This window comes from Conger conger, chromosome 5 (genome assembly GCF_963514075.1).
Source record: "Conger conger chromosome 5, fConCon1.1, whole genome shotgun sequence".
Taxonomy (NCBI): domain Eukaryota; kingdom Metazoa; phylum Chordata; class Actinopteri; order Anguilliformes; family Congridae; genus Conger; species Conger conger.
The window spans coordinates 24,352,162-24,378,199 of NC_083764.1; the positions used below are offsets into that span (position 1 = coordinate 24,352,162).

The window sequence follows — 26,038 nt, forward strand, 5'->3', positions numbered from 1 at the left end:
GTGTGCGTGCGTGCGTGTGAGCATTGGTGCATGTCTATACCAGTAATCCTCACTCCTGGTCCTGGAGAGCCGCAGGGTGTGCTGGTTTTTGTTCTTACTCAGTTAATTGATCAGTTAAAGCAGTTAATTACACCGTTAATTCCCCTCACCTGGTTTCTTGTGTCTGAATTGGTTGCTGATATTAAGGCGAAAACAAAAAAACCAGCATACCCTGCGGCTCTCTAGGACCAGGAGTGAGGGGCATTGGTCTATACTGAGTGTTCTGCATGTGGGTGTTTGTGGCCCCATTTGAACAAATGACATTCTTTGCCAGTCCATCCAATCAACCAAAATATGGTTTCATTAATCTGCCATCCTTTATATACAAGCTGCTTTTTGGCTAATTTGAGTCATCAGAGTGGACAAGTCAAACTTAAGTGCCATTTGTTTCAAGAGAGGGGGAGGTGACCGAAGGGAGCAGCCTTTGACACAGTTATGACTGACTAATGTGCCTGTTGCCTAGTTACCAGGTCACGGTTTCATTGGCTTTCCCTTGACTGTTAATTCTTATGTGTTATAAGTATAATAACAGTGAATATAGTTATTTAAGAGCACATGAAGCTTACAACAAAATCCCCTGTATTTTGATGGAAAACAATTGGCTTAATCTATTCACTTCCCCTTATTACTGCATGTTCAGAGCAACTACATACATTGTGTATCAAAAGCTAGGCGCATTGTACTAACCAGTTCTACAACTTTAGACCAAAACCCCAACAACACTAAGGAATAATACATTTGACATGGCATGGCCTCTTTATTTGTTCGAAAAAATATATGATGTAAGCATGACAAATACTTGCAAAATTGTCTATTATTTCAGTATTGGGTTAAATTGATTTTTAAAAAATCCCCAAGTGTTACTGTATGAACTGAGCATTTGCATGAATGTACATTTAAAATGGGTGTGAATGCCGGTTGGTGCAGAAAATGAGTTTAAAATAATTTTAGATACCTCATTCTGTTGGTCCATACCATTTCAAATTGGTATTGTTTTAGATGTTTAGTGCTAGGTAGATTTAACTTGTTCTAGATTTAACGTTAATGAGACATTTGGCTGTGCAGAACATTAATATAGATGTATATACAATACTGTTCAAAAGTTTGGAATCACATTGTGACCTTGTCACCTCCTGACTTTATATTGTATTTTCTGTGTTGTGATCAAACAATTCACACGTGGTCAAAGTGCTCAGGCTCCGATTTTTTTAATGTATAAATATAAATATAAATATTTTTATTCATTTTGGTTTCACCATGCAGTAATTACAGCACTTTTTATATGTAGTCCCCCCATTTCAATGTTTGAGACAAATTAACATAATGTGAAATAAGAGTCATATTTTGTATTTGGTTGCATATCCTTTGCATGCCATGAGTTCCTGATGTCTGTGACCTATCAACATCATCAGAGTCTGGATATCTTATTTTCGGGTTGTCCAGCAAGCGATACTAAAACTCTTTGCATTTGAATGGATCTCTATGGGAATTAGGGGGTGGGACTAGATTCAGCTGTAAATTATACTGATACAGTATGGAGCACATTTGTTGGCTAAATGGGTTAAAGTCATCAAGGGTCCAAGGTATCAAATGAGTCTCAAACCACCGGGCTGCTGCCAGATATATAGTAGATACTACAAGAATTGTTTCTCCTGTATATCTTTCAACAGGTTCAACAGGAAAATCAGTCAGGAGAAATAATTATTTTAGTATCTACTGAAAGTGCTGCAATTACTACATGGTGAAAACAAATAAAAATAAAATATAAAATCTGAAAAAGCTGAAAAGGACAAGGTGATTCCAAACTCTTGAACGATAGTGTGTATTATGACGGTACCTCACTACTCATTTAAACAATGTGTTGATTTTCCTGTTAGTCACACATATTTCCCATTTTAAGCCAGTACACATGGAACTTCTTTTAATAAATTATACATTTATAAAATGAGTAATTGCACTGCTATAAATGGTAAATAATAGAATGTATTGAGTTCATTAAGGCTTACATTTTATGTTCAAGTGTATGTGTACCGTATTTTTGTTCATATTTTTCAACTGCCTAGTGTGTAATACAGTTAGAAGTAAACATTAGCATTAGCTTAAATATTAATGTACATTAGTAGCGTTAAGAGTGACCTAGTAGTTCTGCCCTTGGAACAATAATGTCTCAAATTTGGTATATAAGATAAGAGCCCTATCACAGTAAGACTTTCAAGTACCATTCTTCCTCATGCTTCGCCTAAAAAGATGATTTCACTTTCCACATGTTTTACAAGGCAAAATAATAATGTACCATAATGTAAGTCAACATGTATTGACATCATTATCATTAACATGTTAAGTCTAACTGCACATTCAGAAAGCTCATCCATTAAGACATATTTACAATATGTACACTAAGCCGTGATAATGCATAAAGCATTTACAGGGTTTACATTATAGCAAAACATTATAGCTATGCATGTTGATGCTTAATGATAGAATGGTTCCTAGCAGTGCCATTGATTGTCTGGCACAGTGATTTCCCTAACTAAGAATCTGCAAGTGAACAAATAGCCTATTCTTGTGGTCTTCATTCCTGGTCCTGGAGAGCCACAGGGTCTGCTGCTTTTGTTTTTGCCAATTCAGACCCAAGAAAAAGGGTGAGGTGAGTTAACTGTGCGATCAGCTGCTTTCATTGATCAATTAAGTGCTGAGTAAGAACGAAAACCAGCACACTCTGCGGCTCTCTAGGACAAGGAATGAAGCCTATTCCTTATAACAAGAAAAAAGGCTTTATTTGCTGAATATTCCCTGGGGCAGGGATCATCAACTCCTCGTATCCAAATGCAGCCTTGGTTTTCTTTTCCCCAGGGTAATTAGTGCTACTGACTGGCCAGACGGTCTTCACACCTGACTCCCAGGTAACAGAAGTGTGGAAAACCAGCAGTTCTCAGCCCTTGAGGACCATGAGTTGCTGATCCCTGCCCTACGGTATACAATCAGATTTTCGGCAGGGAGTGTGGGTCTAACTCTTCTAACTTCGGTGTGATGCATGGTAATCGAATACTCTTGAAGGTGCAACTTGGCTGCTGCTGTCTTTGCTGCTCGAAGCCGTGGGACAGCGCTGCCTCAGAGTGGTTTCACGGTTGACGCTGAATGCGTGGATCTTGGGATCCCCAGGGGTAAGAAAATAAAACAGGTCCTGGCACGGCAGTGGTAGCCATTGCGACTCCAGGGGGGTGCTGGGTCATGGCTCGGCGCTTTAGGTGGAGTCGCTGTAAGGGGAGTTGCTAAAGCTCATCCTCTGAGCTGTCGGCCAGGAGCATAGCCTGGTCCTGCCGGCTGGTCATCTGTCTCTGCTGTGGGTGAAATACACAAGGCACACACTGCTGAAGACAATCACACAGCCCTCTCCACCTCAGCTAGTGTGTGATGAGTGTTACAAAATGGCTGCCATGCATCACCCAGGTGGGCACTACACATTGGTGGTGGTTGAGTCTCCCCCCTTATCATTGTAAAGCACGTTGAGTGTCTGCAAAAGTGCTATATAAATGCAATGATTTATCTATTTATCGATCCCTCTCTGGGCCATTTTCGTTTTCCAGAATCAACTTCGCACGGCGGATTGTGCAGTCACCTGCCGAAGCGCGTGGCATACTGATTGTGGCTACTCAATCTTGCCATTTTCCGAAGTCAAGCGAGAGGCGCACCCAGTACACCACGTACTTCGCCAGGTGACTGACCAAGCCAATGCACCGTGCTAAGTTGATTCGTGGTGCGTGGGCAGGTAGAATATTTCAGAATTTTGCTCTTTGTCTCTCCCCCCCTCTCATGCCAACTTATCAAACTTATTCCATTTGAAGTTGAAAATGCTTTATTGGCAATAAATTGAAAGTTGTAAATATTGCAAAGGCAATATTTAAACAATGGAGCAATACTGCTTAGTTTTATGTTAAAGCAATACAAATTTTCATTGCCAATATATTACCAAAGCATGTGATGGAACAATGTACAGTATTAAGAAATAGTGGAACGGGGAAACAGGGAATCCAAAACTAAGTCGAAAGAATAAATAAAAAAAATAAAAGACCTTATTTTGGTATTCACATCATTAATTAGTATTAAATACAGTATCAAATTTAGTATTACATTTTTTTGTCAGTGGTCACCGTATCTGTTCCTCACCTTCCTGCGCTGCTGTTTGATGTTGTTTCTCCTCTTGCGGTGAGCTGCCCTGATGCTGTAGAGAATTCCCAGGATGACGAGAGCCCCCGCGATGCCAATTCCCACCGGCACAAGCATCCCAGACACATAACCCGCCTGGCAACCAGAGAAGGGCAGCGCTGAGAGGTGGGCTGGCAGACTGCACATTACTTGACCCCACACACAAAAGCTGAGCCAGGCTGGAGGATGGAGCTGGCACTTTCCTTTATAATAATAGGCACCACTAGTCCACAGGCTAATGAGGTAACAGTTTCTTTACTCTGCTGAGCACACTTGATAGCCAAAGCGAAGACTCAAGAAGAGTCTTCAGTCATTTGCATGAGGTGCATACACAAGGTACATTCCAGACCTCGGTCAAATATTCGTTTTGGATTCAAATGCATTTCTACCCTTTTCTGAGTTACATCTGGTGTATTGTAACCTAGGAAATACTCTCAAGAAGCGCAAACCCTGCTTTCTGGTTCTGGATCAATTGCACCAAGCAAGATCAATCGACTGAGGTCTGGTACATACACAACAGCCTTTGTCTTTCACAGACAAAAAATTACGGAGACAGTCAGAAATTAAATCGTATAAAATGGCTCGTATAAAATGGCGGTAATTTTCAAGGGAAAAGCCCTTGTGTATCATCTTCTTGTACAACCCTTCAAAACAAAAAATAATTTACAGGGGACATATATAGTGGTGATCTTACCTCATCTCTGATCTTCTCTACCCAGCTGCGCACTGCAGAACAAAAAAGAAAAATAATTAATACAGCTGACTGCCAATTGTTTATCATCCATATTTTCTTCAGGAAAGGGGGAAACATCCTTGTAATTTTTCACAGCAAAATGGCCAAAATGGGTTAACCCTTTCCACTTTGCCCCCCTAGAGGGCAATTTCCACCTATTTTGTACTAGTCCTATAAAAGTATCAATGTCTCAAAAAATATTTACTGCACACACATGGTGGAATGCTTAAATTAAAGAAGAGTCCTGTACCATTCAGGAATTTGAGATGGAATAAATTTAGGTCAGAGCATGCACATACAGTGTATACAAAAGGTATACTAAAATACAAATAGATTAGGAAATCCCTTCTGTTTTTATAGTTTGCCACGTAACATCTCCATTTCTAAGTCAAGGATCAACCCAGAACTTGTACACAAAATTTGCTCAAGATATCCACAGGCATTCAAATTCCACATGAGTTTTCCCCAAACTGATGTTCTCAAGTGTCCCCAAATACAAAACATTTGCATATATCTTTGTCCATGACATATGAATGATGAGAAAAGCTGACAGATTTTTTGATACAAAATGTTTAAGAAAATTAACCTTCACAGGTGTTTCATTCACATATATGAGAGGATGCTTTTATAAAGCATGCGCAAACTGTCCAAAAAGCTCTCCAAAAGGATTACTCACCCTAAATGGCTTCTAACCAAGCTGCATCACATTTACAATGGAACTGTATTTCACAACTAAGTTCCAGTAGCCCAGTTACCCAGTATAATTAACGTTACAGGTTTATCTATGACAAGTTTAATGTTTACGCATGTCTGCTTATTCATTCTATGAGAACGCAGCTATATTCCTAAACTGTCCGTTGCCTGTATATTATTATATTATGTGTATGTTATTATTATTATATTATTATATTGTTGGAAATGGTAGGAAACCTCGTACATGAAGCTTACCATGTTTTACACTAGTTTCGTACTGAAATGACTTAGCAATGCATTTATGCAACACCAAGAAGCAGTTCAAGACAACATTTGCTTAGGTATTGTCCCAAAAAAAGTATAGTTTTCTCAAAAATGGCTGAATGGATTACAAAATAAACTGCAACGTTAGTTAGAAAACAGTCATGCCTTCATAACCAGGAAGGATGCTTGGTTCCATAAATATGTCTGTATCAACTAATTTGCAAAACAAACTTGAATTTCTACCAAACCGGAAACACGTATGTCTGCCGGACGTGCAATAAAACTGAGCTTAGAAAAAAAAACAATGTGTTTATTCATGCGGAACTTCTGAATTGTATATTTTTGTTCTTATATTGGAACATGATTTTTTTACATAAGAGAAATGGTATCAAGGATTTTTAGAATATGCCATGTATTGTCTGAGTCTGTGGTGAATGTAGGATTGTAAACTGTAATTTTGGGGAGGGGGAGGCTGGGGTTGTATTGGCCTACTTTGCAAATAAGAGGCTGCATCTAAACTGCAATTTTAACAATCTGCCATTGTAATTTTGTGGTTTTATTACGTCACAGTTTTTTGTATTCTATAAATATGAATGCAACAATAGTTTCAGACATCGAAGACTCAACCACAAGGGGGTGAAATGTAAAAGTAATTGCTTGGTAGGGGTGGGATGATACACTGAACTCACAAAACAATACAATACTGGTTTCATGATATGATATGGTCACGATATAGAAAATTAAGTTCAGATTAAGATGATGTATAATTGAACAAGATTACTTGTTTATTCTTGAGGCAAAAAATGGACCTCCAATGATGGGATGATGAAGTAAACTTTCAGTCTTCTTCAGCCATACTTTGTGTAAACATTTTCCTCCAAGTAAATTTTTTGCCTCTGGATTAAACAAGTAATCTTGTTCAATTCTACATTGTCTTCATCTGAACTTCAATTAAAACACTTGCTATGAGGTCCAAGCCCGCTTTCACTCATGGCTATGTCTATATTCCTTGCGTTGCCTGTAACAGCAGTGGTATGATACAGCTTTTCCAGCTTCCATTCTCAAACAGCTTTCAGCACTTCTCCTATGTTTGCTGTGGTATGAGAGGCAAATAGTGGATGGGTTTGCAATACAAAGCTTTCCATTTTCCAGTCATCGTTTATGGGGTGGGCTGTGAATGTGATGTAGGACTCTGTGGCTGGAGAAGTCCAGTCGTTGTTCGATAGCGAGATGTAGTTGGCAGCATTCAACCTCTGAATTGTGCTCTCCAAAGTGTTAATTAGCTTCTGAAATCCTTTGTTCTCAACAACTGAAAATGGCCTTAGGTTATGAGTCGTATAAACGCCTATGCATTTGCTGATTTCCTTTACTCATGTACTTGATTCGAGTAAAGGCGTTGTAAATGGTTGACGTAAAGTTGTTTGTCCTTTGGCTAATTTGAAAATATGTGGTAATGTCAATTTGTGAATAGTTAATTTGTCGGGTCGTGGTACATTTTTAAGTTCCATGATCCATATTATCATGTTTTCGTATTGTGATGTATTGTGTCACAATATTTTGTCCCACCCCTATTGCTTGGCTATATAAATGAGTTGTCAGAGTGGATGAGTCAAACTGACAAAAAGTGATATTTTCTGTCTTATCTACTTAGGATGTTTTGGGGGATTACTTCGTGAAACTGGAGCACTAAAATGTGCAAATGTGTGCTCCAGTTTTCACTCAGCGAATGTCACCCTTGAAAGTAAACCCTTTAGAGAACACTATGTAACCAAGACTGGTTGAAATAGGACTTGGAAAATAGATGGTCCCCCCATAGCACGATGAAGTTCATCTTAATCCAGATATTTGATCCCTCCTCCCACACAAGCATTTTATTCAAACTTCGATCCTATTGTGTTTGGTCATAAAAATTTACTTTATCTGACATTTTGTTTTTAAATTATGGTCTGCTGCTCTCAACTGCGCAAGCATCCTTACGGAAAGAGTTTGCTTTGTTGAAATATAGGAGTGTATAGTACAGCTGTTCAAGAAACAAAACCATGGTATTTATTTGGAACAAAAACCAGCACACACCTCCAGAACTGCAGTTATGTACACCTGCTCTTGTCCCAGGTCTGTAGAATATTTTCAACTGCTAAAGGAATTCGGGAAATATTTTGAATATTTTGAGCTCCAAAATGAGCCAGTTTTCGATCCACAGTAAAATACACCATACACAGTCCTCCCTCTAGTGGGAAATCTACACACTACACACAGCAGCAGCTCCATTCTGTTTGTGATGCACTCTATAAAAATGCACTTGACTTGACTGTTATGTATGCAAAAAAAGACCCAATTTCATTCCTCTTTCATTCGTTATTCTCAGAACCTGTTGTCGTTTATTTTCAAAAGCTGTCTTTTTAACCTTTGAATTCCACAAAAAATAATTCTCTCTCTCTCTCTCTCTCTCTCTCTCTCTCTCTCTCTCTCTCACCCAGGCCGTGGTTGCGCTGCACCCACAGCGGGGGGCGTGGGATGCGGCTGTACGCAGGGGGTGTAGGAGGTGGCACAGGAGCTTTCTTTTCCTCCTCTTGGCTTTCATCCTCCTCAGAATCCTCTGTGTCCTCATCCTCCTCATCCTCGTCATGTTCTTCTGCAAGACAAGCCGTGCGAAGCCGTGAAAAACCAGACAACCTATTTCTGTCTTCCAGAGCTCTCCCCACGTGAATACGTACCTTCGTACTCCAGTTCTTCCAGTCCTGACTTAGGTTTAGACAGAAACAGACCGGTTGTCAAGAGGGTTTGTCCAGTACCGCTTGGGGCTGGGTCATTAGTGAAAACGGGATGGGCCTCCGTAGCTGCGTCAACTGTTCCATATCCTGTAATTTAAAATAAACACGCACATATTGAGATCTGTATGACACTCAATTATTGCACACACTCGCACCAAAATTCACACCCTCTCCCTCACCTTCAGAGTCCCTGCTCCTTTGTTCTGATGGGAGGCCTGAAGGGGGCGCTGTGAGAGACGGCAGCACCGGAGCGCTCACGACATCAGGGATTTCCGAGCCAGACATCAGCCACGGCGAGGAAAGCGAGTCAGAGGGAGCAGGAAGAGAGTCATCTGAGACAGAGCGGTCCGGATCGGCAATCGTTGCGTCGTCGAGCTCCGCCTCCGACTGCATTCCGCCGGATGGCTGCACCGTCATCGTGGGGCCACCGGGGGGCGCCGTGTTCATCGCCTCCGGGTCAACGTCATCCGAGGGGTCAAATAACAGAGGGAGGTGTTCTGGGAAAAGAGTCCCCTCCCTGTCCAATCCAAAAGGCACGTCCTCCGACACCGTGTGGTCCAGCAGTCTGGCAGACATGCTCACTCTGCCGGAGACAGGGGTGGGGCCAGGCTCGGGATCACTAAAGAGCGGTCTTCTCTCCTCCTCCAGCCCTGTCAAGGAAGAGAAAAGATGCAGGCGCAGACCAATCAGAGTCCATCCTCCGACACTTTGGCACTGTTGAATTGGATCCAGTCCCACGGTCATGTTCTATCACAGACCCCTGTACCATTTTCCAGAGTCAAAAATAGCAAGTAATTAGGCTACCTTCAGTCCCTACTGGAATCTTAAGTGGGACGTGCAGATCTGAGGCTCTACACACTGACAAGGGGACCTCAGGCAGCACAGAGCTCTCTTATCTTCTATCTGCCTTTAACATGAGTCCGTGTGCTGCAGCACTGGAATTCAGTGTTGATCGATTGGTTGATTGATCGTGTGATTGAAGTTATTTGACTTATTTTAAAATACACATAGTGTCAGTAGCCCATAGGCAACAACCATATTCATCGTAAAATGATCAAGGAAGCAAAACACAATAAAATCATGATGACATATTTCCATTGTGGTTTGAATTCAGATTTGGTTATGTTGGCCCTGAAGATATAAATTACCCACCAGGTTGTTGTTGTGCAGGGAGGGCACTTCAAAAGAGAATAATGATGTAGGTGTTGTTTCTCTAGTGCCACTTCTGATGCTGACTCAGTGCAGCAGCTTATTTAGCCCTCCTGACTGTAATAAATGTCAGTTTGGGCAACTGCCCACATGCCCAAAATGCATCTACTGGCAAGAAAGTGTTTTTTATTAGAGCCTCACAGCCTCTATAGCAGGGAACAGCAACTCATGGTCGGAGAACTGCTAGGTTTCCACCCTCCCTTTACCTGGGAGTCAGGTGTGAACACAGTCTGGCTAGTCAGTAACACTAATTACCCAGGAAAAAAGAAAACCAGAGCAGATTTGGATTTGAAGGCTAGAGGTGATGATCCCTGTCTTTCTGCATTCTGCTATGTACTGAATATGTGTCATTATCTTACCTCCATCCTGATGAGATTCTCCTGAAATACTGGTTATGTCAAAGACATCCTGCTCTGTTTCCAATGACTGAGAAGGTGCTGGCTCTTTTTGTTCTTCAGGGGGGCTAGGCTGAGGTGGGCCGACTGCCGTAGTGGCCTGTCCCAGGTCAGTACTCGGGGTGAGATGGACGTGGGCCTCCAGCGCTGTGGGGGTGCGGGTTTGAATATCTCCTGGGACTGCTGTAAGTTTTGGCTCAAGGCCATCCGGGCTGAGAGTGCCTGTCAGAAAAGGCCCTGACTCTGCTGTCTCTGCAGCCTGGGTCTGGGTAGGGAGGCCTGGTGGATCGAAGAAGGGAGTCTTGTTTGAGTATGCCTCTTGTTGGTCATCCTTAACACCTGACATCTCTCTCAACCCTGCCTCCTCTACACTGCTGAGCTTTGCCTCTTTGCCACTGGTTTCCAACCCAGACAGGGCCATGGAGGGAGTCTGTGGATTGTGTACTGCATGCTCAGCTGTTTTGGCCCCTGGTGTAGGTGCACGGTCAGCTGCTTCGGTCTGTGTTGCGGCTTCTTCGGGTCCTGAAGCCATCTGTATTTCTGAGTCCACAGAGATGATCTCAGTGGCCTTTTCCTCGGCCAGCGGGGACACAGACAGAGTCGGCTCAGTGATACCTGGCTGGAATTCAGCTGGAGACCTTCCACCTGGCTCCTCCTCCCAAGACAGGCTTCCAAGATGGGGCCCCCTCTCTGGACTCCTCCTGAGCCCTTCATCCATGCTCTTTCCAGGGGCAGGATCTTCAGTGTCTCCTACCATTTTCTCCAGGGCTGCATTGGCCAGGAGCCCAGCCCCAACCAAAAGGAGGGTCTGAACACTTGCATGACCAATCATCTCTCACTTCAAGGAGGGCATTGAATGCTGTAGCAGGTGGAGTAATAACAAGCAGGTCCAAAGCCTTAAGGAGGAGCCAATAAAAAAAATACTGTAGTTATATTGAGGAAGGAAAAAGGCTTAACCTCAGTTTAAGCGCTCAGATATTGCCATGTAATTACAATGATATTGAGGATTATATTATGCAACAGTAATGACGAATTACATCGACAATTACATTGCATTATTGATGCTAACATTAGCACTATGACAGATGTAGTGGCTACAATTACTCGCACACGCTACAGCGAAATCAGTAACATCGCCTTCATTATATATAGTTAATCGTTACATGTACGTCGGATACAGTATGAAGTAGTCAGACAGGCAAAACCCGAGAAGCTGCGATTCTCATTGGACCCTGGTCCCCAGGAGACCGGCTGTGTGTTCATCATCGAATAACAAAGGCAGGACAACATCACAAATTATGATACCTGCACGTCTGTGTTGTTTCCGTTCTTAGTATAGGGCCTACATCTTGCAACCCCGTATTGTTGGAATTAAGGCGATCACAACTACTGCTGCTACTTGTTCCAATATGTTGACAATTATAGATCATGCTGGCAAAACTTTATAAACACTTCACCACATAAATTACTGTAGCCTAAATCGCCAGAGAAAGTAGCCTACATCGTCGTCTCACACAGTGAAAACGATTTTTACTGCAACTGCAACTCAAAACGCAGTCAGCGATACGCATACGCTGCAGTGAATCTGCGATGCATTTTAATGTAATTGGACACGAGGTGTAGGCTGTAATGTTTCAAATGACAATGTTAAAGGCGATAATTCATTTGGCAATTATTATTACAGATATTTCCGCTGTTCATTATATACTATTTACATTATAGCCATAATTCTATACAAAAGCTATTCTGTTCAAATTAAATAGTGATAACAGAATATTTTCATATAGTAAACACATCTATTTTAAAGTAAGAATAAATGTTAGGCTATGCCTTTGTCCTTACCTGCGTAAAGCATCGGATGTGATATTTAGCTCATTTAGAGAAGAACGCAAACGAACATATTCTGAAAGCTAAGCATATGACCTGCAGTCTGTGATTTAATAACAGCCTTTATTGATCAGAAGCAAGCAGACTGAATGGTTTTGGACTGCTGAATTTGACACAATGCGAATGGCTTGGCGTTCCTGTGCTGTGTCCGTGTGCGCGCCCTGGTACAACTAGTGGAGCTGGTGGTGGGTTGCAGCCATATATCTCGATGGTTGCAGTAGGTTCTTTTATGTTTAGTTTTCGCCTGCGCGTCTGGGAACTGTATATTGTACCAAACGTTTTTTTCCAACAGTTTTTCTAAATTCGTTTTCGATACAGTAGGCTATCCTATTCATCGAAATTTAATTGTAGTTCAACAATAGTAGACTAGTTGCTAAGCCTGCACCTAAAAATCACAGCGCTGAAACCAAGCTATTTGCTTTTTCGGATGGACCTATAACAAATTGTAAATATATCCATAAAATATAAACACTCAATAGCACCACAATTGAGTCATGTTAGTGATTCAACAAATCAACAAACACTGTGAAACTGTAAGAGGAATGGCACATCTAACAGTAACAGCTATTCAAACATCGCTCAATGTTCAGTTTCGAAATATACAAATAGCTTGATGAAATATCCACATCAGATTACCTAGGCAAGATATTGGGTGTTTCTCTATACCAAGAACGCAAGAACGTTCTTGCCATCTGTTCTTGACGAGAACGGACACAAGGACAGAGAATAAACGTATATGCATTTAGTATTAAATGCGTGGGAAAGGGGGAAAAAGTCTCAAAAGGAAGGCATGATATGGAAATTGTGCTTTTTGTCTTGCGTTCTTGACATTGGAACCGTACTTCTGCGGTGAAAGATGAAGTTAAACAAGTTCACAAAAACACAATAACGCATAAGAACCATCGAGACATATAACAAATACTGAGAAACACCCAGCCTTTGCCTTAGGATCTAGAACTGTAGTTTAACAGGTGACCTTTGTATTGCCTGATTTTCAGTTGTCATATCTATATAAACTAAACTACGAGTGAAAACAGTTCATTGTATATGTTTACATGTACATATACATATTTATTGTATAAATAAATATATATTTTTTATATGCACCGGCATATACAAGTGTTATCGTGTCCTGTTTTCAGGCGAATTTGTCAGACTTCATACTGTTATTCAGTAAGGACCCCGCTCTACGCCCCATCCATCCCTGCTGCAGGACTGAGCTGTTGTTAAGCCTTTTAATTTGAGTTTTTGTCTGAAATTTGTGAAGATCCGCAACTATGCCGTTGTTTGAGGGTCTTGGCAGTGGAGGGGAGAAAACTGCAGTAGTCATTGATTTAGGAGCAGCTTACACAAAGTGAGTACTTTCGATTCTAGCTAGCTACACATGCTACCTATGGCGTCTTTTGATAACATTAGCTAATGTACGGTTAGCGCATATTGCAGACTCAGTGAGTTGGCATCTCGTGGTTAACAGTCTTTTCTCACAAGTTCAATATATTGCTTGCACAATAGCGGTCCACCGGACTGCCAGCTAAATCTTTTGCATGTTTCCTTGTCGCATCGTGCCTAAGCTAACCAGATAATGCAGCATCTTTAATAATTTAATATAGCTAGGACGGTGTTATTGCTTATTGCCTGGTAATTTAGCTAACGTTACACAGCAGGAATACTGTATGTAATGGTTGTCCTCGATTGTGTGTGTATAATACAGGGACTATAATTGCTTCTGTCGATAGGATTTCAGCTAGCTGCTCATGTAGACTGAAACTGCTTTAGTTTGACAGATGTAATCTGTTGTAGTTGACAACCTAGCTTGTTAAGTGAACAGATTTTTGGAAGATGTTGATATTGCCGTCTGTGCAGAATGAAACAGAGATGTGAAGAGTAAAGCAGATTCTCGAGAAAAACCCAGTCTGTAGTCAATGTAGACAGTGCCAAATTGTGGAATCAAAGGCCTGAAGCACTTGATCTCTTCAGATCACTGCAGTGGAACCGTCTGATTGTCACAGGACGTCGCCGTCTTGTCGACACAAGGCACCCTGGGCAAATCTTTATGGACAGAACATTTTTGAAGCCACCGCTATAAACACGAAAACAACTGACTTTTTTATCAAGCCGCTCCTAAAATCCGTCATCTTTAGTTACTGTTGCTACGTCTGTCAAGCTTAAGCTTTCATGAACAGCTTTCTATAGGAAACAATGAAAAACCATAGGGCGTATTTTAATATAACCAATCCAAATAAGCTAAAAGCGATGGTATCAGAGATTTTAGGTATGTCACGACGACATTACCTTCGTTGTCGTTTTCCTTTCGCTAAAGTTTAGCATATGTGTGATTGGCTGTCAACTAATGCCACTGTACCAGTTTCATCCTGCTCACCGATGGAATCACTGTGCACCACAATGCATCACAGTGGTAAAAAGGCAGGTAGTATTATGTAAGAGGGCTAGGTGTAATTGTTTTCCATCTGCCTTGTGAACTGTCTATAACAATAGTTGAGAATTGAGCAACAACAACAGGGAAATAGATGTTTAGTGTTGGTCAAGATGTTGTTCTGGTGGTATGGTCATTTGCAGAGTTTAAACCACTTTCCATTTCCTCAATGGTTTAGGAAATAAGTACTCCACTTGACTGCAAGTACATTCATCCCTGTCTGCACAGGTTCAATTAAATTCAGTTTTATATGTATTGCGCTTTTTTACTTTTTTACTTTTTTAAGACTTTCACAAAGATGCTTTACAGAGTAGCTGCAGCAGAGTAGCAGAAGAGCAACATAGCAACCCCCAACATAGCAAGTGAGGTAAAACAAACTCCCCAATGGGAAGAAATAGCAGGAGGAACCGTTATAGAGGGGGACGCCCATCTTCCGCTGGCCGGCAAGATGTAATGGTAGATGGATATAACAAATTGTTAATAATTCCATTATAACAAATCAAATGTGTTGGGCAGGTCATTGTTAGGTAGTATATTTTACTGGGGAAGTAGGAAGTCCAGATGAGGGGAAAATAGTACAGTTTAGAAAGGCATGGTGATGCGTCTGGACGTGAATCAGGGGAGGAACAGGGCTGCAGTGGCCCGTGACCTCATGGCGGGGGAGGGCTGGATGGCTGGAATGGTCCGTGAGCTCCGGGCAAGGGAGGGGCATGAGCCCCAAGAAAAAAAGAAACAAAGAAGGAGAAGGTCCTTCCCTTCACAGAAAGCTTAATGGAGTTATAAGTGGATTTATTAACTAGTCATCCACATTGACTATGCAAAAGAGCTTCAATACATAGGTATTTATACTGTGAGAAATGAACATCTTTCTTAGAAATTGTGTTTTTTGTACAGGTGTGGATTTGCTGGAGAGACAGGACCACGATGTATCATTCCCAGTGAGATCCAGAGGCCAGGGCTCCAACAGGTCAGCCAGGGCTTCAAACTGTATTTTGTGTATTCTCAACACATCAGTTGAGCCCAATTTAATTATTATGTTGTATCACACAGCCCATCCAAGTGGTTCAGTACAATATCAACACCGAAGAGCTCTTCTCAAACCTTAAGGAATTCATCCACATGCTGTACTTCAGGTATAAACCCCTGCCTCTCAATTGTGCTTTCTTTCTTATCCATATACAGTCTGTATCCCATTTAAACATACAAAGAACAGACTCATGTACATATGATAAATATGAACTAAATAATGTCCCCTACAGACACTTGCTCGTGAACCCACGGGACCGGCGTGTGGTCATCATTGAATCCATCCTCTGCCCTTCACACTTCAGAGAGACCCTCACCAAGGTCTTCTTCAAGCACTTTGAGGTATAGGATTAAATTCACTAAATTTGCCTACCATAGGAAGGGCTTGGAAGGGACAAAGTTTATTTTGTGTTTGTCTTATGCGAGTGGTGTTTAGGGTACCGCTGCTCCATTGATCTTGGTTATTATGCCTTCCTCTACTCCTCAGGTTCCCTCGGTGCTATTTGCCCCCAGCCACCTCATGTCTGTGATGACCCTGGGCATCAACTCTGCGCTAGTGATGGATTGTGGGTACTCAGAGACCTTGGTCCTGCCCGTATCCTTAACTGGAGAGAAAGTGATTCGGTTTCAAATGAATGGAGTTGGCAACACAATACAGCAATTACAATGACTGGGAAAACATTCAGTCAGCACTGCTTTTTTTGTTGTTGTTTTTTTAGTGACCTAGTGGTTTTGACATTCTTTGATGGAACAGTTGGCAAGCAATACCTACTTTTATTTAGTTTTATTCTAAATTATATTTATTATAGAATAAAACAAAATGCATAAATATATATTTTTTCATTATATATTTTTAAATACATATTTTAACTTAATTCCTTCCTCTATGTGAGTGCCTTGAGCCTCATTGAAGTAAGCCCAGTTGTACTTTCACTATGCTGTGGCACCCTTCTTAGTTTTTTTTGTTAGTCTCTCTCTGTACAATAAGCTCCTTGTTTTCCTTCAGAGCTGTTCAGTCTTTTATTTGACCACCTTCTGATGTTTTTCCACCCCCTCAAGGATGTTCTTTTTTAGCGTATTTAGTTATAATGTAGCGTCAATTCTAAAGTGCAGAAATAAAGAGTGGCTTAACTCCAGCCAAAGCTGTTGTATAGTTGTTATTATAGCTGTGAAGATGAAGTGCAAAGTGGCTGAAATTCTGTGTGTCCAGGTTGAGCGGGCATACTCCTTAATGGTAAACAGGTGTATGAAGGAATCCCCATCCTGTCTGCCTGGGAGGCCCTGCCCTTGGCAGGGAAAGCAATTCACAAGTAAGCGTCCAATCAGCTTCACAACTACCACCAGCTCAATATGTTGTATAACAAAGCCTGTTGAGAAGCCAGTCAAGATATGAGGAGGTAAAGCGGATGTCTCGCTGAATTGCGTTTCCAGTATACTGCCAAATGCTCTGCTAGCACATTTCATCATAGACAGCAACAGCGATAACTTCATATAAGCAAATTAAGCGATGAAGCACAGTCTTCAAATAAGCACTCTTCTTCAAATAAGCAAAATGTACACGATTTATCAATATTCATAATTTAGCTAAACAAATATTACTTGGGTAAATATTATGGAGGAGATTTAAATGAATTACTCTTGCCTTGTTGGGCATACAGAACTTGTAGTGGATGAGCCATGCTTTTTTTCTATTTATATCCGTGCAAATAGCATTCCAAAAAAACTTGCCTCTGGGAGTAACTTTGTTTGTATTAGAGCAAAACATTCATGCCCATGGGCTTTCCTCCCCCCAATTGCTCTGGACATTGGTGCCAGGTTGCTATCAATAGGCTACTGATTACATGAATGTATCCTATTTGTAATCAAGTTTAAAATCATGCCCGTTTAGTCAGTTTTTTAAATCGGGACGATAAACTGTCAGTGGCATTGGGATGGTCCGATTGTGGAAATGGTGTCACTATGAAAGGGAAAGCATTATGGGAGACAGAGTCTTGGCGATCTGAAGACACATATAGCTATGTATTTAAACCATGAAACACATACTTTCATCTCAGACTTCAACACTACGTAGTTTTGCCACTCTATTTAATATGGAGCCGTTTTCCGGCAGTATCGTTCCCGATGTGCCTAACCTCCCTATTTGTGTGTGTGTGTCTGTGTGTGTGTGTGTGTGTGTCTGTCTGTCTGTCTGTCTGTCTGTCTGTCTGTCTGTCTGTCTGTCTGTCTGTCTGTCTGTCTGTCTGTCTGTCTGTCTCTGTCTGTCTGTCTGTCTGTGTACCTGTTTGTGTCTGTGAACTCTACAGAGAGCTGGAGGCACAGCTTGTGGAACAGTGTACAGTGGACACAGACTCCAGTACTGGACAGAGCTTGCCTGCAGCCATTGGTGAGTCCCCTGAGTGAAGCTGACCCGGCTTCAGACTGCCATGTCGAGACTGGCCCCTGCTGCCCAACTGTGTTCCATATCTTTGTGTGTCACAGCAGTGATTAAGTCGTAGTTGGCCCTGATGGATTATTCCAGCTGACCATGTTACTCATGAGCCCACAGACTGAATTACTGCTCTATTCTTTTAGCCAGTCAGTGGTGCTAGTAGTTCAAGTGTTTGTTTGGCAGTAATGTTTCTGACCTATCTTTTTTTTTTTACCAGGAAACATTCAAGAAGATGTCGTGGAAGATATCAAAGGTAGGTATTTGAGGTGAAACGTTTGTGAAATGCTGTCTAGTTGTTCAGATGAAAATCCGGTTTCAGTTGGTTGAAAAGTGAGAGTTTTCTAGCAAACTAGGATGTAGCCAGGCTATATCTGGGTAAATCCTGAGTTATAATGTGGTTAACCTTCCCAGTCCACTTATGTCAAAATGTCTCTTAACCTCGATTTACATCCTATAGACATCTGAGTACATATATTCTGAGTTTTCCACACTGGAAGGCCCAGCTTGTAATGTGAAATTAAGTCTGAATATTATATCTGAAAAATATATCCACTAACTGGTGCTTAATGGATCTCTTGTACTATACCTCTCATATTTTCCTCTGCTCTCACATATATGGTTTATATTTTCTTTGTGCAAACCGCTGAACTACCATACTATTAAGAGAGGAATATATGTCGTCTTCAAATCTTACATGCTATGCAATAAAGCAACCTGCATTTTCTGCAGAGATTACATCGGTGATTGGCGTTAAGGAAAAACGGAGCCTCTGTCAACTTTTGTGTTCCGCTTGTCTTGTTGCAGTCAGGACCTGTTTTGTCAGCGACCTGCAGAGAGGGCTGAAGATCCAGGACGCCAAGTTTAACCTGGAGGGCACAGCTGAGGTCAGCGGGCCCTCGCACCTTGCATGGCATTACAGAGCACGAGTCACGCTTTTACCGGCTGGGCCACAGGAGAGCCGTTATTTACAGATGCTCTTCTTGCTGGCCTCTAGTATAGAGATCTGTGGTGCACTAAAATTGCGACAACAGCTGTTAAAATGCTCTGGCTTTTGGCTGTGCTCCTCACTCCTGGTCCTGGGGAGGCGCAGAGTGTGCTGTTACTTAGCACTTAATTGATCAATGAAAGTAGTTCATTACACAGTTCTCACCTCACCTGGCTTCTTGGGTCTGAATTGGTTGCTGCTATGAAGGCAAAAACAAACAAAAAAACCCATTCGGTAGGGCTCTCCAGGAACAGGAAAAAAGATCATTTATGGTAAAGTGTTTTTTTGTTGTTTATAGCGTCCAGACCCGCCCCCAGATGTGGACTATCCATTAGACGGAGAGAAGATCCTCCACATCAAGGGATCAATCAGGTGACTGCCTCCCCCAGCGGTTCTTGCAGTTACGAGTGTTACATTGGAGCGTTACACCCCTCTCACGGTTGCTTACTTTCCTTCAGCGAAAGCTCAAAGATTACTGTTAAATAATGGCCGTGCACAGTCACATGTAGGTCAGTGATGCATCTTTGTGTCTTTTGTTTACAATGTATTTTCCCGTCATTCATTTAACGCCTTAAGTATCAACCCTTTTCTTAACACAAGCTTGAAAATGACATACCCAAAATAAATTGGTTACTATTCTTGAACCCTTTTTGACTACAGGCACAATCCTTTCTTCTGAAAGGTAACCCTTGGGGGTTTGTTACTCTAAATATTATTAAAACAAGTTTACAGATGCTCAAGCACAGTGGAAGTGGAAGCTTTTTTTTTTCTCCTCACTGAAAATATTTTTTGTATTTGAGTGGATACAGATGCTCATTTGGCTGTGTCTGGTGGGCTTGAAACACAATGGAACCACATCAATAGCACTGGATCCCTTTCAAATCTGATGACAATATCACCAAAAATGAGCATTCTGCATGACTTTTTCTAAGCTATGTCTTGGCAGGTTTTGGAGACTCCAAAAGGACACGCATAAACTAAATGATATTATGGATCGTGATTGAGATTTAAAATACTGTAGATTGCATGCTAAATGAGAACACTTTTTATCTTAAACTGTGTTCTCACTTCCCCCTGCTAGTTACCCTTCCCCTTCCTCCCTCTCTCGATGTCCCTCTCCCCATCCGCCGGCAGCATGTCCAGAAGATTGTAAAAAATAAATAAATAAAAAATAAATCACCACTTGTGTACCAATATATTGATTGAGGTCCACTGATTGAAGATCAAATAGCAAATCCCCAACAACAAGTACAACAAATCCCCACAATTTCACATTCCATTTATTATTCAAAAGCAGGCGTGCTCTTTATTTATAAGCGTACAGATTAAGAAACCATTTTGAGAATGTATTTAGAACCTTGTAGTTGCGCTGATTATGTTTGAGAGAGCCAAACAAAACGTAGATAATTGCATTCCTAAGTACAAGTGCTTTTGTAAAATTATGAACTATTATGGATTTGGTTCACTGGATCCCCGCCATGAAAATGACACCGACATTACCCTGATTTGTGTAGCTTGTGGAAAAATGATTGCTCAGCAGCCGTCTCCTCAGATTATAATGGTTCCAATTGTTCCCATTTCCTTGGGAGTAGGAGTGAGGTTGTGCCATGAGTCCATAAATTTCATAAATCCGCCTAGGCTTGTCACAGGGCTGATTGGCTTTTATATTTTGCAGGGACTCGGTCATTGAGATGCTGTTTGAGCAGGACAATGAGGAGAAGTCAGTGGCAACATTAATGCTGGATGCTTTGGTTAAGGTAAGGCAGTAGTGTCAATAGGACATATCCGCACACACTTAATAATTAACATGCGTCCTATAATTAATATTTTGATTGAGTGAAATGTGTGTAGTGGCTTGTGATGTCTGATGTGGATACACACAGTAGTTGTCTGTGTGCTGCTGTTTTTGCCTGAGCGGTCGATGGGGACGTTCCAAATGGAGCTCTCTGCTCAGAATGCCCTCTTTGCAAGAGTTTCTGATTGTGCATGTGCGTGGGTGGGCGTGCGCGTTGCGTTTCTGTGTTTGTGCTTGTGTGAATTATAAGCGCCTTTATGTGTTCGTGCCTTAAACGGTTTTACCCAGAATCCTGTAGACTGACAGATGTTGAAGGTCAGGACCTGGGCAGCAGCACGGACCTCTGGGAATGACTCTGTCATCCAGTTGCTTTGAGGAGTTTCCTCAACTGAGGTGCTTCCATGTTACAATGGACTGTGGGATTAATGTTAGGCCTTGGATATTAGCCCAGAAAGTTCTCTAAGGCACAACTTTTCTCTTTGGAACCATCTTGCATGCCTTTTTTATTAGCCATATTTCATCTCGGCACCAGTTAATGTGTTATTAATCACATAATTTTTTTTTTGGCAGTAATTTAGTTCATTGTAATAAAATGTATATTTTAATATATTAATTATAAAGTAAATTCCCTCGACTCCCTTTTCTTCATCAACTTTTGTTTTTTAAAGAATATTGTGGCTTTGATTCCAGTGCCCCATTGACACCCGCAAGACCCTGTCGGAGAACCTGGTGGTGGTGGGGGGCACGGCCATGCTGCCGGGGTTCACCCACCGTCTGCTGGCTGAGATCCGCCTCCTGGCGGAAAGTCCGCGGTATCAGCAGGCCCTGTCCACCAAAACTTACCGCGTACACAGCCCGCCGGCCAAGCCAAACTGCACCGCCTGGCTGGGAGGTGAGTACAGTCACCCTGTCTCCTCTCAAACCTCTGCACTGGAAAAAAAAGTATTTTATTTTAGTCTTCTGTTGAAACGGCTGACTTAATTTTTTTTTTATTTTTTGCAAAATAAGGTAAAGCCAGGTTGCCAAGATTTGCCAATGCTATAAGAAAATTTCACTTGTCTAGCAAACATTAACTTAAAACAAGCTAATATGTTCTGCTTGAGAGAAGAAATGAAGATCTTAAGTCTTATTGCATGATTAAAAGCTTTTTGTAGTGTGCTTAACTTTTATTAAAGTGTAAGGTGGAACATGTGACAGCGACAGTGTGCAGGTTTTTTCCTGCACGTGGGTAAATTCATTATGGTGTGGTACAATTGTCAGCAGACCTGGGTCTAATACATAATTGTTTTGGATTGATTGTCCTTTCCTATGCATTACTGAGCTTGTCTGGTGTATTGGAACCTATGCTCTCAAAGTGAAAACCCAGCCTTCTGGTCCTTTTGGTTGGCTCAGTTGCACCAGGCAAGAGGAATCAAGCATGGAATAGTATTTGAATCCAAAACGATTACCTAATTGACCCAGATCTGGTACCCATTCATTAAAGTCTTAAGGTGGAATTGCTTTTCATTTGACAGCAACAGTGTGCAAGTTTTCCCACACAGTAGTGAATTCAGTCTGATGCAGTAGCCTTGCCAGAGGCTAATTGTCATCGTAGTCCCTGTACAGATTTGAACAGTACTATGGTAAAGTAAAAACATGTATTACAATTATTTAAATGTACTTAAACACACAGCATTCAAATAAATGAAATTTTATCATAAGAAATGTATTATACACTGACGGGTAGCCTGAGGTAGGTTTGGGTTTGTGGTCAGGGTTGCAGGTGAAGGAGGCAACATCCATTGGTTTAGTTGCTTTTAGGGAGACCATCTGTGATTCAGTCTGTCTGCACGCCACCATGATGATTTCAGGGTTTATGGGGAGGCCCTTCTGAAGCTCCAAATTAAGTTATTTCATTTGGGAAACTTTTTCCAGCTGTAAATGGACCTGATGGTTATTATGGCTTTTTTCCCCTTCCCTTGGGCTTCCTTATTTTCGTACAGATATTATCCAAATATGATAGCTTCGCTATGTTTGCCACTGGACATTCAACTAACTGTTTAAGCCCAGTGTTATTATTTTATTCTTATTCTGAAGGCTAAAATGGACACCGTCTGTTAGCCTGAGTCAATGTCGTTTGTCGTTATAATGATAACTATAAATATGTAAGTTTTAAAAATTGTCCACATCACACTACAACTATAACGACAAACGGTCATTCGGATCACTTTCAGAGCGATTGCTTCCTGCTGCTTGAACGATAAATCCAACCGAGTTTACAGGGCATCACGTGCAAAATGGAAGAACAAGAGACTATTTAGAGAAGGTTATCGTTCAGCAGTGTGGATGCTCGCATCGTTATCATTATAGTTATAGTTATAGAACATACTACTAACACTACTAATTCCGGCAGTTGCTTTATTTTATTTTTAGTAGGCCATTTCTTAAAAAGGTTTCATTCAGTCTATAAATTGTTATTTATTTATTTATTTATTTTGCCAATGATGGGGTGTTGAGCGCCCCCCCTCACCACACCCCTGGGCCTTATGTGACCTGTCTCTCCCCCCACCACAGGTGCGATATTCGGGGCTCTACAGGACATCTTGGGGAGCCGGTCCGTGTCCCGAGACTACTACAATCAAACTGGCCGCATCCCAGACTGGTGCAGCCTGAGCGCCCCGCCCCCAGAGTCCTTATACGATGCTGGCAAGACCCCGCCTCCACTCATGAAGAGGGCTTTCTCCACGGAGAAGTGAAGTCTCCAAACACACACACGCACACACAGCCTCAACTTAGAGCAGTGGTTCTCTCTCCAGGTCCTGGAGCGCTGCAGGGTGTGCTGGTTTTTGTTTTTGGTTTTAATATCAGCAACCAATTCAGACCTGATAAACTAGGAGAGGTGGGTTAACTGCGTAATCAACTGCTTTTTAATTGATCAATTAAGTGCCGGGTAACGACAAAAGCCAACGCACCCTGCGGCTCTCGAGGACAGGAGTGAGGACTACTGACCTTAGAGCTTCTTCACTGACCTTGCACTTTCAGCTCCGCCCCAATCTCACTGTCCGAGAGGCTACGGTAAAACTGGCTTATGTCCCACCCACCTAGGCCTCATCTGTTAACCCCCACAAACTACAGACCCCTCTCCAAGTCTCTGAGACCTCCCCATCTCCTTCAAACCCCATGCTTCTGTTTCTCACACCCCTTCTCTAGCCACACCCCTGTCAATCCCCTTCTCTGTCCCTCAAATCCGTTCCCAAGCGACACCTGTATCCCTCAAGCCCCTCCCCCAATTTAGTGCCCATGCCTCAGACCCTTGCATCACCGTACCTGTGTAACACTGTCATTAACACTGTTCATTATAATGGTTACCTTTATAACACTATGGTTCCTGGTGTCTTTCTTGTGAACAAAAGCGATGTACGGAGCCACGGCTTGTGAAATGTTTGGCTGAACCATGATGAGACGCCATAAAAGAGTTGGCGAGCCCGTCGATACGCACTTATTGGTGTTGCTCGTGTTTCATTTCAGAGGGCAGAAGCAGCTGTGTATAACGGTTTTTTGGGTTGCTGCCATTCCCAGAGGCCTTTGAGGAACACATTGGTTAAAGTGCATAAAATAATAATGCAGTACAGGTGTCTCTGTATGTTTCCATACAAGATTGCTTACATTGCCTTTTCTTTATATTTACAGTGTGTTGTTGTTACTGATAAAAGAAACATAACTTGATTTTGCAAAGAACAATATTGGACTGTTCTTTGTGTAAAAGGACCACAGATGTGATTCACCTGTTATTTATTAGCTTTTATTTACTTGCAGCGGTAAACGTTTGATATGTTAAATTCAGCTCAAACCATTACATTTGTTTAAATGGTTCAGCAGTTTACGCACCAGTTGTAATCATGCACTCCTATTTATGTCTTCTCTAATACTGAAAATAAAATGCGTAAACATTCTGATACATTGTTATTGTTTGTGTGTTGTCAGTTGTCAACCTTGGCACTTGCTTTACAAAATCTAAATAAAAATTACACTGCACAAATTTGTGTATACCTTGAATAAACAAACCAGTATAAACTCTCAAAAAGGGTGTTTAAATATCCAACAAAATTTGCGTTGCTACATTTGTGTCAAAATGACTACTTTTGTGTACAGTCAGGTCCAGTATTCTTGGATTGGATTATTTTTTTATTATTGCCCTTCCATTGCTAAGTGGTATGTGGTACTGTTTATGTACTTTTTTTTTCATACCCATTTCCAGACTTATGATGGCCAATTAGCATCTCTTTTGAATAGATAATTCTTTGGCTTTTCCCATGCTGATGGATGACACGGATTTTGTGTGCTTGTTACCCAATTTTTTTATAGTTTAACAGGAAGTCATGGACAATATAAGTAATTTATACTGAGATTAACTTTTTTTGTTTGGTTTTATTTACAATAGTTGTTGAGTGCCATTAATTGGCATCTATGGTTTTCAAATTAGTGCTAAACAAAAGAAAACATTGAAACGTGAGACGAAATGCATATAGTTTTCTCATATGTTTGAACACAACATATAGATTAGTATCTGTATTATTTATTTTATGCTGCCATTTCTCTTCATTTTTCACCTCACCATCTCTAGCGCTAGAGCTCTCATACATGCCCCCAAAACTTGCTTTTGCTTGGACATGAATGTGAAGCTTTTTCTCATTGTAAGCTGGAAATGATGTTTCAGGACACAGTGGCATGTCCAAGAACGCAAAATAGAGAAGAACAAAAGAACAAAGCTAGTTTTTGGGCCCCTTTCAATGTTCTGACATCTGGATTGCCTGGAGGGATGCGGTACTTTTGGGGCCCACCTTTGATTCCTTGGTGTGAGGGATGATTAACTCTTACATAACTGATAAATAAACATGATTACCACAGTAAGTCCTGCTCTTTCCCTGGGTGTAATGTGCATGGTACTTCCTTGTGGGGTCCCATCTGCTTCCAATAAATAAATGAACAGACCAAAGACAGGAAAGATTAGAACCTAGTGTGTGTCAAAGTAAACTTAAGCGTCTGGATTTTTCCTTTTCTTTTTTTCTTCTTTTTTTTTTTACTGGTTTTGCGATTTGGTAGTTAAAAGAGAAGCTGAAATGAAAATTCAATTCGGCGGGTCGTTGATGTTTTGCTGCCAGTGGTCCAGGGGCATTATTTAAGATCAATGGCA

General features: G+C 41.4%; 2 protein-coding genes across 2 annotated transcripts; one reads left to right on the forward strand and one right to left on the reverse strand.

Annotated features, from left to right (window-relative positions):
• Positions 1-772: 772 nt before the first annotated feature.
• LOC133128059 (cell surface glycoprotein 1-like) lies at positions 773-12,344 on the reverse strand. The gene is made up of 8 exons (XM_061241293.1): positions 12,153-12,344; positions 10,275-11,206; positions 8,886-9,356; positions 8,650-8,793; positions 8,409-8,567; positions 4,940-4,971; positions 4,207-4,341; positions 773-3,380 (listed from the first exon to the last, which is right to left on the reverse strand). The coding sequence occupies exons 2-8, from the start codon at positions 11,140-11,142 to the stop codon at positions 3,312-3,314; spliced, it is 1,878 nt and encodes a 625-aa protein (XP_061097277.1). The 5' UTR covers positions 11,143-11,206; positions 12,153-12,344; the 3' UTR covers positions 773-3,311.
• A 1,015-nt stretch (positions 12,345-13,359) lies between these two features.
• Positions 13,360-24,800, forward strand: LOC133128603 (actin-related protein 10-like). Its single transcript, XM_061242254.1, has 13 exons — positions 13,360-13,551; positions 15,526-15,598; positions 15,682-15,764; positions 15,891-15,999; positions 16,145-16,252; positions 16,900-16,967; positions 17,961-18,040; positions 18,303-18,338; positions 18,890-18,969; positions 19,369-19,442; positions 20,746-20,827; positions 21,556-21,757; positions 23,419-24,800. Exons 1-13 carry the CDS (start codon positions 13,475-13,477, stop codon positions 23,598-23,600), a joined length of 1,254 nt encoding a protein of 417 aa, XP_061098238.1. The 5' UTR covers positions 13,360-13,474; the 3' UTR covers positions 23,601-24,800.
• The last annotated feature ends 1,238 nt before the right edge of the window (positions 24,801-26,038 follow it).